Source organism: Tachysurus fulvidraco, chromosome 3 (genome assembly GCF_022655615.1).
Source record: "Tachysurus fulvidraco isolate hzauxx_2018 chromosome 3, HZAU_PFXX_2.0, whole genome shotgun sequence".
NCBI classification, from domain to species: domain Eukaryota; kingdom Metazoa; phylum Chordata; class Actinopteri; order Siluriformes; family Bagridae; genus Tachysurus; species Tachysurus fulvidraco.
This window is the reverse complement of record NC_062520.1, coordinates 8,572,846-8,586,998: the sequence shown is the minus strand read 5'-3', so window position 1 is coordinate 8,586,998 and position 14,153 is coordinate 8,572,846. Positions and strand designations below refer to the sequence as shown.

General features: G+C 42.2%; 1 protein-coding gene across 4 annotated transcripts in view; it reads right to left on the bottom strand.

Annotated features, from left to right (window-relative positions):
• pard3aa (par-3 family cell polarity regulator alpha, a) overlaps positions 1 to 14,153 on the bottom strand; it is a 409,979-nt gene that overhangs the window by 126,269 nt on the left and 269,557 nt on the right. For 3 of the 4 annotated variants that reach the window (XM_027149211.2, XM_027149212.2, XM_027149214.2), the window contains exons 16-18: positions 13,018 to 13,166; positions 9,367 to 9,411; positions 2,965 to 3,207 (exon numbers count right to left, since the gene is read on the bottom strand). In XM_027149211.2, the coding sequence (XP_027005012.1) occupies positions 2,965 to 3,207; positions 9,367 to 9,411; positions 13,018 to 13,166 (437 nt within the window). The remainder of the gene's footprint in view (positions 1 to 2,964; positions 3,208 to 9,366; positions 9,412 to 13,017; positions 13,167 to 14,153) is intronic. The other variant, XM_027149213.2, reaches the window with a different exon arrangement.

Here is a 14,153-nt window from a genome sequence, read left to right as displayed (position 1 = left end):
CTTTTATTTATTTATTATATAGCACAACGACGCCACTGCTTATTCTTGTAAAGTCTGTGTGTCTATGTATATGCACTATATAGCTGAAGTAGGACCTTGAGTTTCTTTAGAGAGAACTTCTACACCAGCAGTAACTCATCTCACTGACTTTCAGCTCTCTGAACACAATTACGAAGTGGTAACATATCTCAGTCCCCGAAGACATCATCTTCAAAGGCATCAGAGGTTTGGTAGAACCGCTTTGCTAATATCGTTTATTTTTTATTTAAATACAATTCTCCGTTAACACACGAACGCTTTAGCGCATGTATCCAAACGTATATCCGGCGTCAGGAGTGAAAGTGACCGAAAAGATGACGGCAACGTGTTCTGTATATATGCTACATCTCTGCTTATTCTACACGAGTTTATACTTTAGCTCAGATTTTTTTTAATTCTTTTCCTGCAAACTGGTATCAGTATATGAAATACCATTTTAATCACAAACGGATTAAAGTAAATGAGCTAATTTTCATTTTACCATCAGACTGATTATAGCTGCAATTTCTACGCTGGATGCCCTGCTGCATCTAATGTAATTAATCTGTCAGTAATTGTAAGTTTAAATCAACTCTGAATGAGCAAAGGAGAAGAGGGGGAAAAAAAATGCAGCTGTTAATTATGCTAAGTGCTTTAGCATAACGCTTAGCATTGCTAGAGACGTTAGAATAATCACAATGATGCACCTGATGTTAGACATGTGTGATTACACTTTATTCATATTTAAAAACTGAACTTAAGGGGATGAAGAACTGAGGTAAACTGAAGCAGCCATGATTTTATTGCTTTTTCTAGCTTGATGAGACCGTAACGGGGACAAGGCCGCTAAGTTCGATGATGTTTTCTGCTTTCTTTCTTTGAAGTTTTCAGTGTTTTCCACGCCCGTCCCCGAGCAAAGATGAAACGCGGCCGTGAAACGCTATGTGACATGAAGAGCAGTCAGAAATCTTTTTAGTTATGCGCTAGATTTTTTTTTCCTCCTAAATCCCTTTAACTGTTCTGAAGATAACGCTGGCTATGTTTGGGTTGATATTGCTTTTTACCACTCGTTTCTTTCATTTCCTTTGTGTGTGTAAGCTTAAGTGCAAAGGCGGTGTAGCTACACGGATGAGCTGCATCTGGCAATTAAAACCTGGGCTGTGAGATTAGAGGAGCGTGCTAATTTCTGCAGCTCCTAATGATGCCGTCTCAGATAACACACAGGAGATGGTAATCGCTGAGGCCTCCTGGGGGGGCCGGATGAGTGAGTGTGTGTGTGTGTGTGTGTGTTTGCGTGTAGGCAAGCACTCAGTCCGTCATTATCACACACCCACAAAAACTCAATCTGGTCTTGACGAAGAAAACAGAAAGGAACAGAGAAGAAGGGGGGAAGAAGAAAAGAGAGAAATTGATGAGAGGTATAAATTGGACCCTTCATTTACCAAAACCTGCTCATTAGCCTAACAAAGAGACGCAACACTGAACTCAAAGCAGCTTCAACAGATCAATAGTGTTTCTATCAAAACAGCCATCGCAGCAAGTTAAAGCAGCCATTCTGAGCTTGTCATCTGGCTGCTGCGTAAACCCCCCCCAAAAAAGACCCAAGTTTGAGTAATTAAAACTTTTCTGCTGTACAAGAGAGAAATAAATGTTTTGACGCCCCATCATTAGCCTCCTCGCTTTTGATCCTGCTAGGTATTCATTTCTTCCCTCGCAACTCACAGATGGATTCATGAAACTGTCATTCTGCTTGAAATGAAGTAACGCTGAAGTTTGCTATTTCAGAAGTGCAGTACAGAGAAAATCCCCAGCTCAAATCTTCTCTTCTTCTTGGCAGGATATCTGCTACTGACACATTTTTTCCCCAGATGACGTGGGATTTTATGTAAATAAAAGTCAGCGTGAAGAAAGAATGCCTGCCCTTATCAGTCAACTCCGACTATTAACCTCGGGGACAGACACCGGCAGGCTGCTTTTATCTAAATTGAAAAACGCATTTGACTTATTTGAATATCAGGAAAAGAGAAATGCAATATACCTTTGTGGCAGAATCTCTTGCCCCTCATTTCTCTCAGGGAAAGATAAGACAGTATTTAGTGGCATGCGGAAACAACATAGCAGAACAAACCTGCTCAGGAAAATGGGTTGCCTTTTTTATTATAATTTTTTTTTTTTTTAAAGTAATGTCTCTACTCTTTTGAATAGAAGCTTTTAACAGAAAACAAGGAGGCTCCTGCGGCAAGGTGCTGTTATTACCAGGTCCGGCTTGTTTGACAGATCTGTCGAGCCGCCAGAACATGACCGTGAGTAATGAAACACCGGATCGGACAGACCGCAGCGTAAAGCAGGGTAAAGAGTCGCCGATGGCTGTTTCAGGAAACAGCCATCGGCGTTTTTCTCAAAACATACTTTCGGTACAGAACAATGTACTTTCAGTACAACGTCTTAAAAATTAAATGTTCGGCAAGGACATCCATAATAGCTGGGATAAAAAAAAAGGCCGCTGCTCTATTCACTAAGGACTGCAAGGAGAAATGAAGAACAAATGGCTTCTGCTAGTAAACAGGACAAAGGTTTCCCAATTGCTTCAAGTCTAAAAGCATTAAGAGGAAGACAAGAATGAGGAGTCCCTGGTGGAGGGAAAAAAGACAGCTGGGACATCTCGGAGCTCGCCCGGACCCTGCTGATATGAATAATAATATGAGAGTAACGCAGATGCTGATTGGCTGTGGACTCTGTAAGGGGTTAGCCTGACCTAGATAGAAATGGAATAACTCACACTGGCTACAGCTCCATCCCGCTTCCGAAGTGTTAGATTACTATTCAATTAAAGCTAATATCATGGTATCATTTTTTATACTGACAAAAATGACAGAACTTGTTATTCAAGAAACTAACACCATGATATAAAAAAATATATGGAGAGACGGTTGTCTCGACACTTACGAGTCTCCATGCCTTCGTCCTCCTCTTCATCGCCCACCACGTTCATACCAGGTTTGTCGTAGGATTTGTCGATAGCTGCACGGAAGCTCTCGTTGCAACCCCGTCCGCGTATGATTCTGGGACGAGGCCTGTGGAAAGGGACGTCCCCGTTGAGCGTCACCTCTGCCACGGCTGTCTGGAGACTCTCCAGAGAGCTGGACTTCTTTAGGCCCAGATTGGGTCCTACATCTCTTGTGGAGTTACCTTAGGATAAGAGAGAGCACGTTTAACCCAAAATAGTACTAAGCATGCTTTTTCCATTTTAAAAATAGGGACCAAAAAAAAAAGACATTTTAAAGCTCCCCTGACTGGAGATAAATGAAAATATGGAAATTCCACTTATCACCATGCTCTTTTCTTCAAGCTCTTTTGCACCGTTTATCTGAACTTGTAAATATGCCTGTCTCATATTATAAGGCTGTAAAGTATATAGGAGAGAGAAGCAGCTGCAGAAAAGCAGACAATGGAGGGAGAAATACAGGAAATACAGACTACAGGCATTGATGTATGGCACAAGCATGAAGCCCATTATCTTTGGTGGGTGGCCGAGGGAAAGCGAGAGAAACGGATACGGAGTTTTGGAAGCTAGGGAGAATAGAAAGGCGGTCTAAACAGACAAAATCTAGCTCGGTTAAATCCACACTGAGGCCTCGTTCTCTAGTCCTCTATGCTCATCTCTTCTTAATAACCTTCTCATACGAGTAACCCACGGCTTGATCTGTATACCACCAAAAGCCCTCAAGAAACACAATGCTCCAGCTTCCAGAAACTTCTAGCAAAGTCTGAGCATTAATCCTGGTCTGCTGAGATGCCTGAGCAGGGAGACACAATGAGCAAGCAAGAGTACCTGGTTGGTTGGATCTCAGATTGGTGCGGTGTGTGTGTGTGTGTGTGTGTGTGTGTGTGTGTGTGTGTGTGGGTACAGGAAGGCGTAAATGGAGCAGTTGCCAAAACACACGTTCCATGAGCCACCTGTGTGCCTGGGATAAGATAAATGTTTAGAGCTTACACAATAACTCACACAAACACACGCAAATGTGCAAAACGTAGAAGAAATACACACAAAGACAAAAGGCTCAACAGCGTATAAAGCTCAAGGAGGAGCAGGAATTGGGAAGAGCCACTGGTCCGTTTGACTACATCTCATTGATATGTACAGCATAATGGATCTTCATTATGCACCCAAATATAATTAACATGCAAATGATATATAAATATATAAATATACATGGCATGGATGACAGACGGCTTCTACTCAAAGGACCGCAGCCAGGCCTATTCTTTCTGTTTGTTGACAGAGTTGATAGAAGTGTCATTCTTCCCATGAAGCATGGTAGGTCAAACAGTAGAGCTGTTGATGTAGAAAATCCCAGCGAGTTGACTCTAGCCGTCGTTTCTTCTGTTTAAACCAACACAGCAAACCAGACAGCCAGAATGACTTTTTTCCCCAATGGCTGCTATTTTTTGTTTAGAGTAGCTTACTGAAGCGAGACTTCAGTATTTCATTATAGCAGTGTGTACGTGTCTTATAAACAGCAGCCCGTAACTAGCTTGCCGATAGACGTCCATCATTTTACATCAAAAGCCGTTTTATTGGCTATTTGGTGGGAGGTGCCCGGGTTCGCAAAAACGACCGGATATCGGTCTAAAAAACTATGTTTGCATAGCGTCATCAAACATATGGTGACGTTCTGTGTAAACATAGCTGTCGATCACCCTCGTTCCCGTCTTTGCACCACATGGTCTTCATTTTCACCCCCCAAACTGCTGTGCCTACTTTTCTGCAGAGGGTCTCGGCTCATTTTCGGTGGGCTAAATGGAGCATGCTCGGAGGCTGATGAGCTCGCAGCGGATCTCCGGCTTGAAGGACATGAAGCAAAACAGAGATTGGCCTAGCAAAATAAACTCCCAATCACCCGGTGAAAACAATTTGAAATCTATTACCTCCTCCGTTTGCTCGAACGCCCCTTTGGCAGCATCGCGCCGTAGAATCGCAGAATCGTAGGTAGAAAGCAGCATGCTGGGGAAATGGACTCATCTGCGTTGGAACGGTTACTGTTAGCATTCTATCGGAAGCTTTAGCAGCTTCATATGCAGCTAATCTGCTCTTGATCCTTTAACCAAGCAAACCGGAGCCAGATCAGCTCTTCCTCCTGGAGAAGCAGTAACAGCTCTCCCACAGAATTTTCTCACGTACGGTTGGATGAAGTTGGTGCAAACAAAGATGGTTCAGGGTGTGTGATTACGACCTCTGACCTCAGGCAAGATGCAGAATCTGGGATTGCCTTCTGTCAATCTGGCTCCTAGCAAACATCGCTGTTTGTGCTGGAAAGATAAACTCAAGCTTCTATCCCAATAAAAATAGAAAGCGGATATAAAATGGTCTGGATTACTGATTTTTTACCCAGGACACCAAGACTGAACTCAACACTGTCAACGCCAGCCAAAGAGGTGCATCATTTTGAACAGTGGACTAACAGCTGGGTGGAATGAACGCTAACTAATCTCGCTCATAGTGCACCTGAAGAACTGCTGGTCCCAATCCCTTTCTAGACATTTAACATACCTTGTATTTAGATTGTGTACACTTGTATTCAAATGTGTGTCCAGTTAGCTAGACTGAAATCCGACCGCGTTGCTTAGCATACGTTAATTTTGGTGCTTTTAACAACAGCCTTGGTGATCATGGATCTTTCATGAAAAGAAGTGACAGGACTAGAAGGAGTTGTGGTTGCCTGATGCAAGACAAATGCATAATATCGGGCAAAATCATCCTTCTCTTAAAGTGGTTTCAAATAGATTTGGCTAAATCTGTTTCAAATGCCTTTTAAAGGCAGGGTCTCTGATTTTTGAAAACCAACGTTGACATTTGAAATCACCTAAACAAACACGCCCCTAACGCAAATAAGCCCCACCCCTGTATTGATAGCTCTGCCCACACATACGTACGTAAATAAGCAAAAATGACACACAAGCATAATCATGTAAAGGACAAAGGCATATATTAGTTCTGTGTAACAAAGCAAAACCAACGTTACTCACCTTTCGAGAAGGAAAAAAGCGCCTCGGCGTCTTAAGTAAAGTTGAATTTCCCGAGTCAATAACTCCTGATCTAAACGCTGTTACTACACAAAACGCGGTTGTAGCTGCCTCTCTACATTACTACGATAGAAAAGAGGTGTTATTTGTGTAGTAACAGCGTTTAGCTCAGGAGTTATTGACTCGGGAAACTCCAACCTGTGAATATGCACCAACTTCCTGCTCCTTCAGTTCTCTCCAGAGCTGGAAAGCTGGTCCTATATTAACACGTCCTACTTCTTGCCTTATCGTAAGTCTTTCTTCGCTTTCTTTCTTTGTTTTTATCCTCCATGTCAATGTTAAAACCGCTTTCTGCTAATGTCACATATGCGCACTGAACACTCTCTCTGCCGCATATTGCCAAGCCCCGCCCCTTTCTGCTCATTGGCTACACGTTTGTTTTGATTTTTGTTTTGATTTTTGTTTATTATTCGACCCGATTATTTCTCAAAAATCGGAGACCCTGCCTTTAAGTGCATTTTTATCTAAATTAACACTTCGGGATAAAATCCTGAAATTTTAAATGCAACCATGTCTAAAAGGGTTAATAAGCAGCCAGTGTGGTCAATACATACTGCAGCTGAGTAAACACAGGCTTTAAAAAAAAACAGCCAGTTTCATTGAGCAAAGTTGATTACTGAGCCAATTCATAGGAAAATCAATCATATTTACACGATTACACAAGCAAAGACCTTCAGTCATTTTCCAGGGGATCTTTCAAAATGAAAAATGCTGGAGAGAATCATCCATTTTGTTTTTTAACTGCAGGAAAATGGGAAAGCGCACGAGAAAATTCGGCTTGCGTCCAAACAGTATTGCGCCCCATATGCTGGCAGAGAAGCAGGCTTAATCAAAATACTCCAAATACAGTATAAATGAACACTTTAGATGCTTACAAGCAGGACATTTCCTCCAGATTATGGAAGCAGCATGCGTGCCAAACACAATAGGATACGGCGAATGAAGCCGAGGCGGCTGCAACAGTTTGAGGAAACGCGAACAGCATCTGCTTTGCTCAAACTCTGGGTACGATCATCCCGCTGAGCCCGCTTGACATTCCACATCGTGAGCTTAAGCATGGTGTCATACCGGAGCAAAAAGCATACGCGAAAGAAAAGCCGGTAATTGTCCTTATGTTTGTTTTTTTTCGCATTTCTTTTCATCTGAAGCCAGGCAAGCTTTTGCCAAGCATCTCTCAAATGACTACTTCTTGATTCCTATCACATATTTAATACGGAGCTTGCTGTCACTCAGGGAGAAGAGCAGCAGGAAGAATAACAAAATACAAAAAAATTACTCAGGCTTTACTAAATCGAACATGCTTTACTTCTCATTCTCTCTGCTCAGGTTGGACTCAGAGGCATCGAAATCCTAGACAAAGCAGCATGAGTGCAATATAACGGTTGCAATAAAGCCATATTGCACGGTGATAAGATATATACGCCAACATCTATTTGATTAGTCAGTCTGCGTATGCGACCAGGACAATTCGCCGGTGAGGCATGATTCTCATTAAATGTTAAAAGCAGGTATCACAAGCTTCATGAATAATCTGTCAGTGTTTAATGTAAGGGTTGTGGCTGCTGCCTCGTTAGCATGACTCCGACGTGTCTCCTAAAGGCCGTTACTCAAGGCGATAGGTAGCGCTTACGAGGAGTGCACGTATATACGGACAGGGGATCCATTAAATATAATTCGTTCAGCTGGTTGAGATTCTAAGATTATATTTAAAAGGTTGATTAGGCTAAGAATAGCTCCATGTTGGCCAGGGAGAAGCCATGTTCCCATATTCCAGTATGGGTGAAGGGGCCCTGGGGTCACCCGAAGCTGCTGTGCCAGCCTGTTCAGAATCATTAGCACACCAGAATACAGCGTTTCCCCTTGCTTCTTTACACCTGTCCTAATTAACTTCCATGGCCAAGCTCAATCACTTACAGCACTCCCATGTACCATTATGGCAATGCCATCGGTGAGAGGGCAGGATCTGCTGAATCGTTGCAGGGCAATTTTATCTAATAATATCAAGCTCACAGCATCCCTGTGTGTCCTGTTCTCACAAACCCCGAACCTGACCTGTAATCTGTACTGCAACTGCACTGAACCATGTGGATTCACTTACCTTCCCAAACCACAAGGACACACAGTTCATTAGCTTAGAACGCTGCGTGGGTTCTGGTGGCTTATTTAGTTCCGTGATTGCGGGCCAGTTCATTTTACAACCGAACGTAAACTGGTGTGGGATTGTAGAGATGGTGAGGGAGTCTGAATACTTCCAGGTGCTCTGTTGCTATACGACTAGGAGCCAAAGGTGTGACACGCACCATGTCTAGGAAAGAAGCCTTTGTGTTTTTGATGAGCGTTAAGAACATTTAATGCTGCCCAAGGCATTTCAACAAAAGGAATGAGCGCCAGGTTTGACAGCCAGGTTCGGATACGTGATATATTTAAAGGATATTTGGAAACACTGTTCATTTCAACACCATGGCCTACACAAGAGCCAGTCAGTTTGGTGCTCGGCCGCCATTCTTGGCAGCGCTATATGTTTGTTACAGAATATTTTTCCGCATGACCGATCTCTACCCAGAGCTTTGCCTGGACTCCTGCTGTCTGGGACACGTGTTTTCCCTGTGCTGTGACTACAGGGCATAACTTCAGCCACATGACAGTGATGGATTAATTGCAGTCAAAAAGGCTTGTCTGAATTTAAGGGTCTTTCTTTCAAAATAGGATCCAAGCAAAGCCCCCTAGCATGTTCCATAAACACCCTCGCACACAGAAACACACACCTCCTTCATTCTCCATCTCCTTCCGCTTTCCATTTGAAACACCTCTCAGCCTAATTAATGTTTTCTTCTATCTTACTCTCTAAAGAGCGAGCGGTGCGGCTTGCCTTTCCGCCAAAAATGCTATTTAACACCACAACACTCGTTCCAATTTAAAGGAAAATATCTATAATTTGACTCCAATTACCTCAAGTGACTTCCTGAAACATAGAAACACAAAGGCAGCTAGTGATGATAATTAAAATTAACCTGGCAAAGACTTTCAGAAAGGAATCCATTATCAGAGATATCATTGCTTTGGTCTACGCTGAAAAAAAAACTACAGCGTGTCCCCATAAACCGAGGCAAAATTTACTTCAAGCAAATCATGATAAAAAAAAAATAAAATAAAATAATCGAGACCCCAGCTTATCCGCTAAGCGCTAGCATGCCAAAGCACAGACAGACAAGCCGATCCTACTGTGGTGCAGGAGTGACGGGTGTCAACGATTAGTTGTCTTACCTTCTGTCCTGTTTGGGCGGGGTGTGAGGTTAATCTCGTCAGCTACTGTTAAAGAGGCATAAACAATTGTGTTGGGTTAGTGCAAGACGTTCCACCATTCCCACTTCCCATGCTGTATTAACTGACTTTCCATTAGTGTTATTTCCAAACGGTCAGGAGAAGCATGCAAATCATTGAAGATTAAAGGGACAGAAAGACATATCAGAGACGAACACACACACACACACAGATTTGGGAGATCATGCTTTTGTCATATTCCCTGAGGAACAGGTTATAAAGTGTTATAAAGGTGATTACTCATAGCTCCATGCACGATGTGGAACCGATCCTGCTTTTTTATGTGAGACAATTCAAAGTGTCAGGCATGAAGACGATTCTGAATAATCTCGAAAAAGCTCTCCACCTCGTTCGGAGAGTAGATACTACTCCTCCGAAGCGTGCCAGAGCAGACGGAGAGAAGAAGAAATATGATTGAGGGAAAAGGAAAAGGCCATTTGTGGAAAATTGATCTGCGTCAACCGTTCTGAACAGGTGATTTTTAGCGTGTGGAAAGAGCTTTTAATGATCAGTGTGTGGAAAGTTCAAAATAAAATGGTGCTCATAAGTGATGTAGGGTGAGTTCTTCCTGCTCGGTTCTTTATGAGTCTAATTCTGGGGGTAGCTAACTCGCACGGACCTCCGACCGAGGTCACGTCCACAAGTATACGGGTGTTTTTGTTTTTTTTTTTTGAAATTTTTTTTTCACTGTATTTTTGACATCATATACACCCAAAAAGACAATTTTTTGCACCTAAAAATGAATTGTGTAAAAAATATCCTTAGCGATGGAGAAAATTGACAGTTTTTTTTCTTGTGGATGTCTAAAAAAAAAACTACGCTTTTAGAATCCAAGGAGAAAACTAGATTCGAGCGTAACCTTAAGCAGTAGCTCCTCCTCATCTTCAAGCCTTCGTTACAGTACTTAATGTTATTCTTGATTCATTTGACGTGACAGGTTATAACATACTATCGCCACCCGCTTGTACAATCTTTGTAAAATATAAATATTATATATATTGTGCACATAAATATTATGCGTATAATATTATCCATACGTATATGGTATATGAACAGGACCGAAGGCTCTTTAAGATGTTCGATGTGGTCTGCTTCAAAAGCAGACCATAAATAAACATACTTTTCTGGAGTATAATTAAGGCAATACCCAGGAGGAGCAACTGCTTGAGCCAATATGACTGAATACTAAAACCCTTAATCCCAGTAGCAGAGCTAATTACTGATTCACATATTCAGATTTGAAAACTTGTACTGCTAACAATAACAATCTCCTGCATAAGGAATATAAGAAATACTTAACACACCTCCGGGCTCTGTGTGTGTGTGTGTGTGTGTGTGTGTGTGTGTGTGTGTGTGTGTGCGCGCGTCAGTATATGTGTGCGTAAATGAACTTGGCTAAAAGATGACAACTTTTTTCTAAAAGCTTTCTAAGTTGACTTTTTTTTGATGAGTAGTGGGGTAATGGTTTCATCAGGGGGACATCACTCTACATATCAATTTTTCATTAGGCCCAATGGGAGCTGACAGCACAATTATGAAGCATTTTGATAAAGCGTGATGGAGAGGCTGCAGCGAGGCCCTGAACTCTTTACACACTGGAGGATTCTCCTAGTCTTACTAATGGCTCTGATTGAGCACAGACTTGCTTTTAATTGATATCCTAATGCAGTCTGGCATGGATAGGAGACTAAAATGAGGCTTATCTGCTGTTTTGTTACTTTTAGGGCCCACCCTCTTTTGCCTGAGTGCTGGATCGGCTTTCTCTCAAGTCACTCGTGTGACGTTGGGGAGAGAGCGAGAGAGGGGGGCAGGGGGTGGGTCGAGAGAGCAGAGACAGAGAAAAAGGGCGAGGGATAGAGAGAACGAGAGAGGGGGGGGCAAGAGACAGGGGAGGGATAGAGAGAGAGAGAGAGAGAGAGAGAGAGAGAGTGGGAGAGAGAGGGGGGGCAAGAGACAGAGGAGGGAGAGAGAGAGAGAGAGAGAGAGAGAGAGAGAGAGAGAGAGAGAGAGATGATGAAAGAGATTGGATTCAGAGACAGAGGTGAGAGAGATTGATCGAGAGGATAGTAGGAGAGAGAGAGCGCTAATAGATAGACTAGAGAGATGATAGAGAGAGAGCAGAGTATGGAGTAGGGAGAGAGGGAGGTGCATACTACAACGATTAGTATCTAATATAGAGGAGAGCTATGATAGCTTTTAGAGAGTGTGGGGCACGAGACAGGGGAGTGGAAGAGTTTCGAGTATGCAGTAGAGCGAGACATTTGTGGCTCTTCTAGCTCTACTCGTACCTGCGACTCTCTCGAGCTCTCTCTCTCTCTCAGAGCATGAGAGACTAACAGAGCGCGACAAGAGCGTGCAGAGAGAGAAAGAGAGAGACAGAAAGAGAGATGCAGAGAGAGAGAGACAGAAAGTAAGAGAGAGAGAGAGAGAGAGAGAGAGAGAGAGAGAGAGAGAGAGAGAGACAGAAAGTAAGAGAGAGAGAGAGAGAGAGAGAGAGAGAGAGAGAGAGAGATGAGTTCTAATGGAGAAGTATCTTGATCTTTTTAGAGATGAAGGCCAGTTAAAGGAGTTGAGAGTCTTCATGAGGAAGTCGAATAGGACAGAAGCAGGAGAAACTGTTTTATCTCCTCCAATTATCCGCTCACTGGAGCGGCAGCTTTCATTGGTCTTTTGGGATGTGCAGTCAGAGTGCTGGTCCATGTTCCTCAAAAAAGGGACAGTCACTGACCGGAGCATTTGACCCTGGTGCTTTACTACTGCTTCTTCAGGGTGATCACACCAAGCTTTCACTGGGAAAAACTTTATAGAACTGTGGCAATAATAGTCTTAAAGCCTCTGTCAACTCTGTTAAATATGTTTAAGACATTCAAAACAAAACATCATGGAGCTTTACCAAGGGGATATTAAATAAACATTTAGTATTAAATACATATTACTTTATGTTAAAAAAAGACTACATAAATAATATTTGACCTAGTTAGAATAGTGTAGATGTGTCCTATTGTATGAAGATTTCCATCTCTATGGCAACCTGACATAAGGGTGTGAGTCTTGATGGCAGACATCAGCAACAACATCCACTGTGCATACACTTGAATGCTGCCACTTCCTGTATCCACCTATACTCAATAATACATTGTGTATACAAGCGGTGGTCCATCATGCGTACTATTACACTGAAAATATATACGAAAATATAACAGCACCTAATTGTGATTAACCTTCTATAGTAATATGTGTAGATATCTACGGCTTGTATCTATATATATATATATATATATAATATAAATGGCTAAAAAAAAAATAATAAAAAGTTGACACAGGCTTTAAGTCTCTTCAGAACAAACCTAAAATCATACTGAATTCTGATGGCTGGGGCACAGTACACACTTGTCACACTACACTTTATACACTAGATGTGATGTGTGTAAGGCCATGTTTCAGTGGAGTACGTCACCAGTCCTCATTAAAAGGCATGACTTTATATCAGGATGCGATGCTTTCACATTAATTACAGTTCGGTGAGGACGCAGCAGAGAGGAGAGAGGCTGCGAGCAGGATGATAGATATTTCAGATTTTTGAAGAAATGTTACCTAAATCCATGCTCTTGGATTTGCGCGTCTTGATGATTTCATATTGAGTGGCGTCTCCGTACTGTTTGGTTCTTTTCTCCGACATGCTCTGCCTGCCAAAGCCCTCCCTCTGAAACGCACCGTCAGGGTCTGTGTCAGGACTCATGGAGCTGGTGGGGGGAGAGAGAGAGAGAGAGAGAGAGAGAGAGAGGAGGGGAGCAGCAAAAGAGACAGAAAAATAGAAAGAGACAGATGGGGTGGGGGGTGAGAAGCAGAGACAGAAAGAGAGCAGAGCAGAGAGACAGAAAAACAGAAAAAGACAGAGGGGGAGCAGCAGAGACAGAGATATTTAGGGAGAGAAAAGGGGGGGGGGGAAGGAGGGAGGAGAGAGAGAGAGAGAGAGAGAGAGAGAGAGAGAGAGAGAGAGAGAGACTTTTATTTGCACAAGTCACAAAATACCAGAGTGACTCAATAAATAAACAAACAAACAAACAAATAAATAAATAAGTTAGTATATTAGGATAACTGATAATAGTAATCATTAGCTTAACTCTGGAGCAAAGTTTCTATCTCCTTCTTATAACCCCACACTGATTGGTTTTAATTCCTATAAATAAATAATTTGCATGTTTCAATCAGTTCTCTTGACTTAACAAGTCTGGAGTAAATCCTTTTAGCCCCAGTGTGTGTTTTGAGCAATGTTGGGGTGTTTTTTTGGCTCAGGTTATATGGGAATTTTTGCATTACCTGTTTCACCTGACATTTAAAACCAAGAATAAAAGACTGAAAAGTAAAATCAACATCAAAAGACCTTAAAATGCTCCATAAAAACACAAAGAAGGACTGTAACCTGGAGCAGTGAGTAAAAGCAAGAGAAAACTCTCTCTGTGTGAACAGAATGGACGCTCATGTGTAACATCAGGGTTTAAAATGGAGATAAAAGTGTTCAGAGATAATTTAGTGTAAAATCCTCCATTGGAGGTCACAGCTTTTTTAGTTAACAGTGTTTTGTACAGTGCCCTCAACTCTGGTTTAATATCATCATTAAAACCAAGTACACTTCTCTTCCTGAGAGAGAGAGAGAGAGAGAGAGAGAGAGAGAGAGAGAGAGAGAGAGAGAGAGAGAGTGTGTGTGTATTTTATTTACATGACCAAAG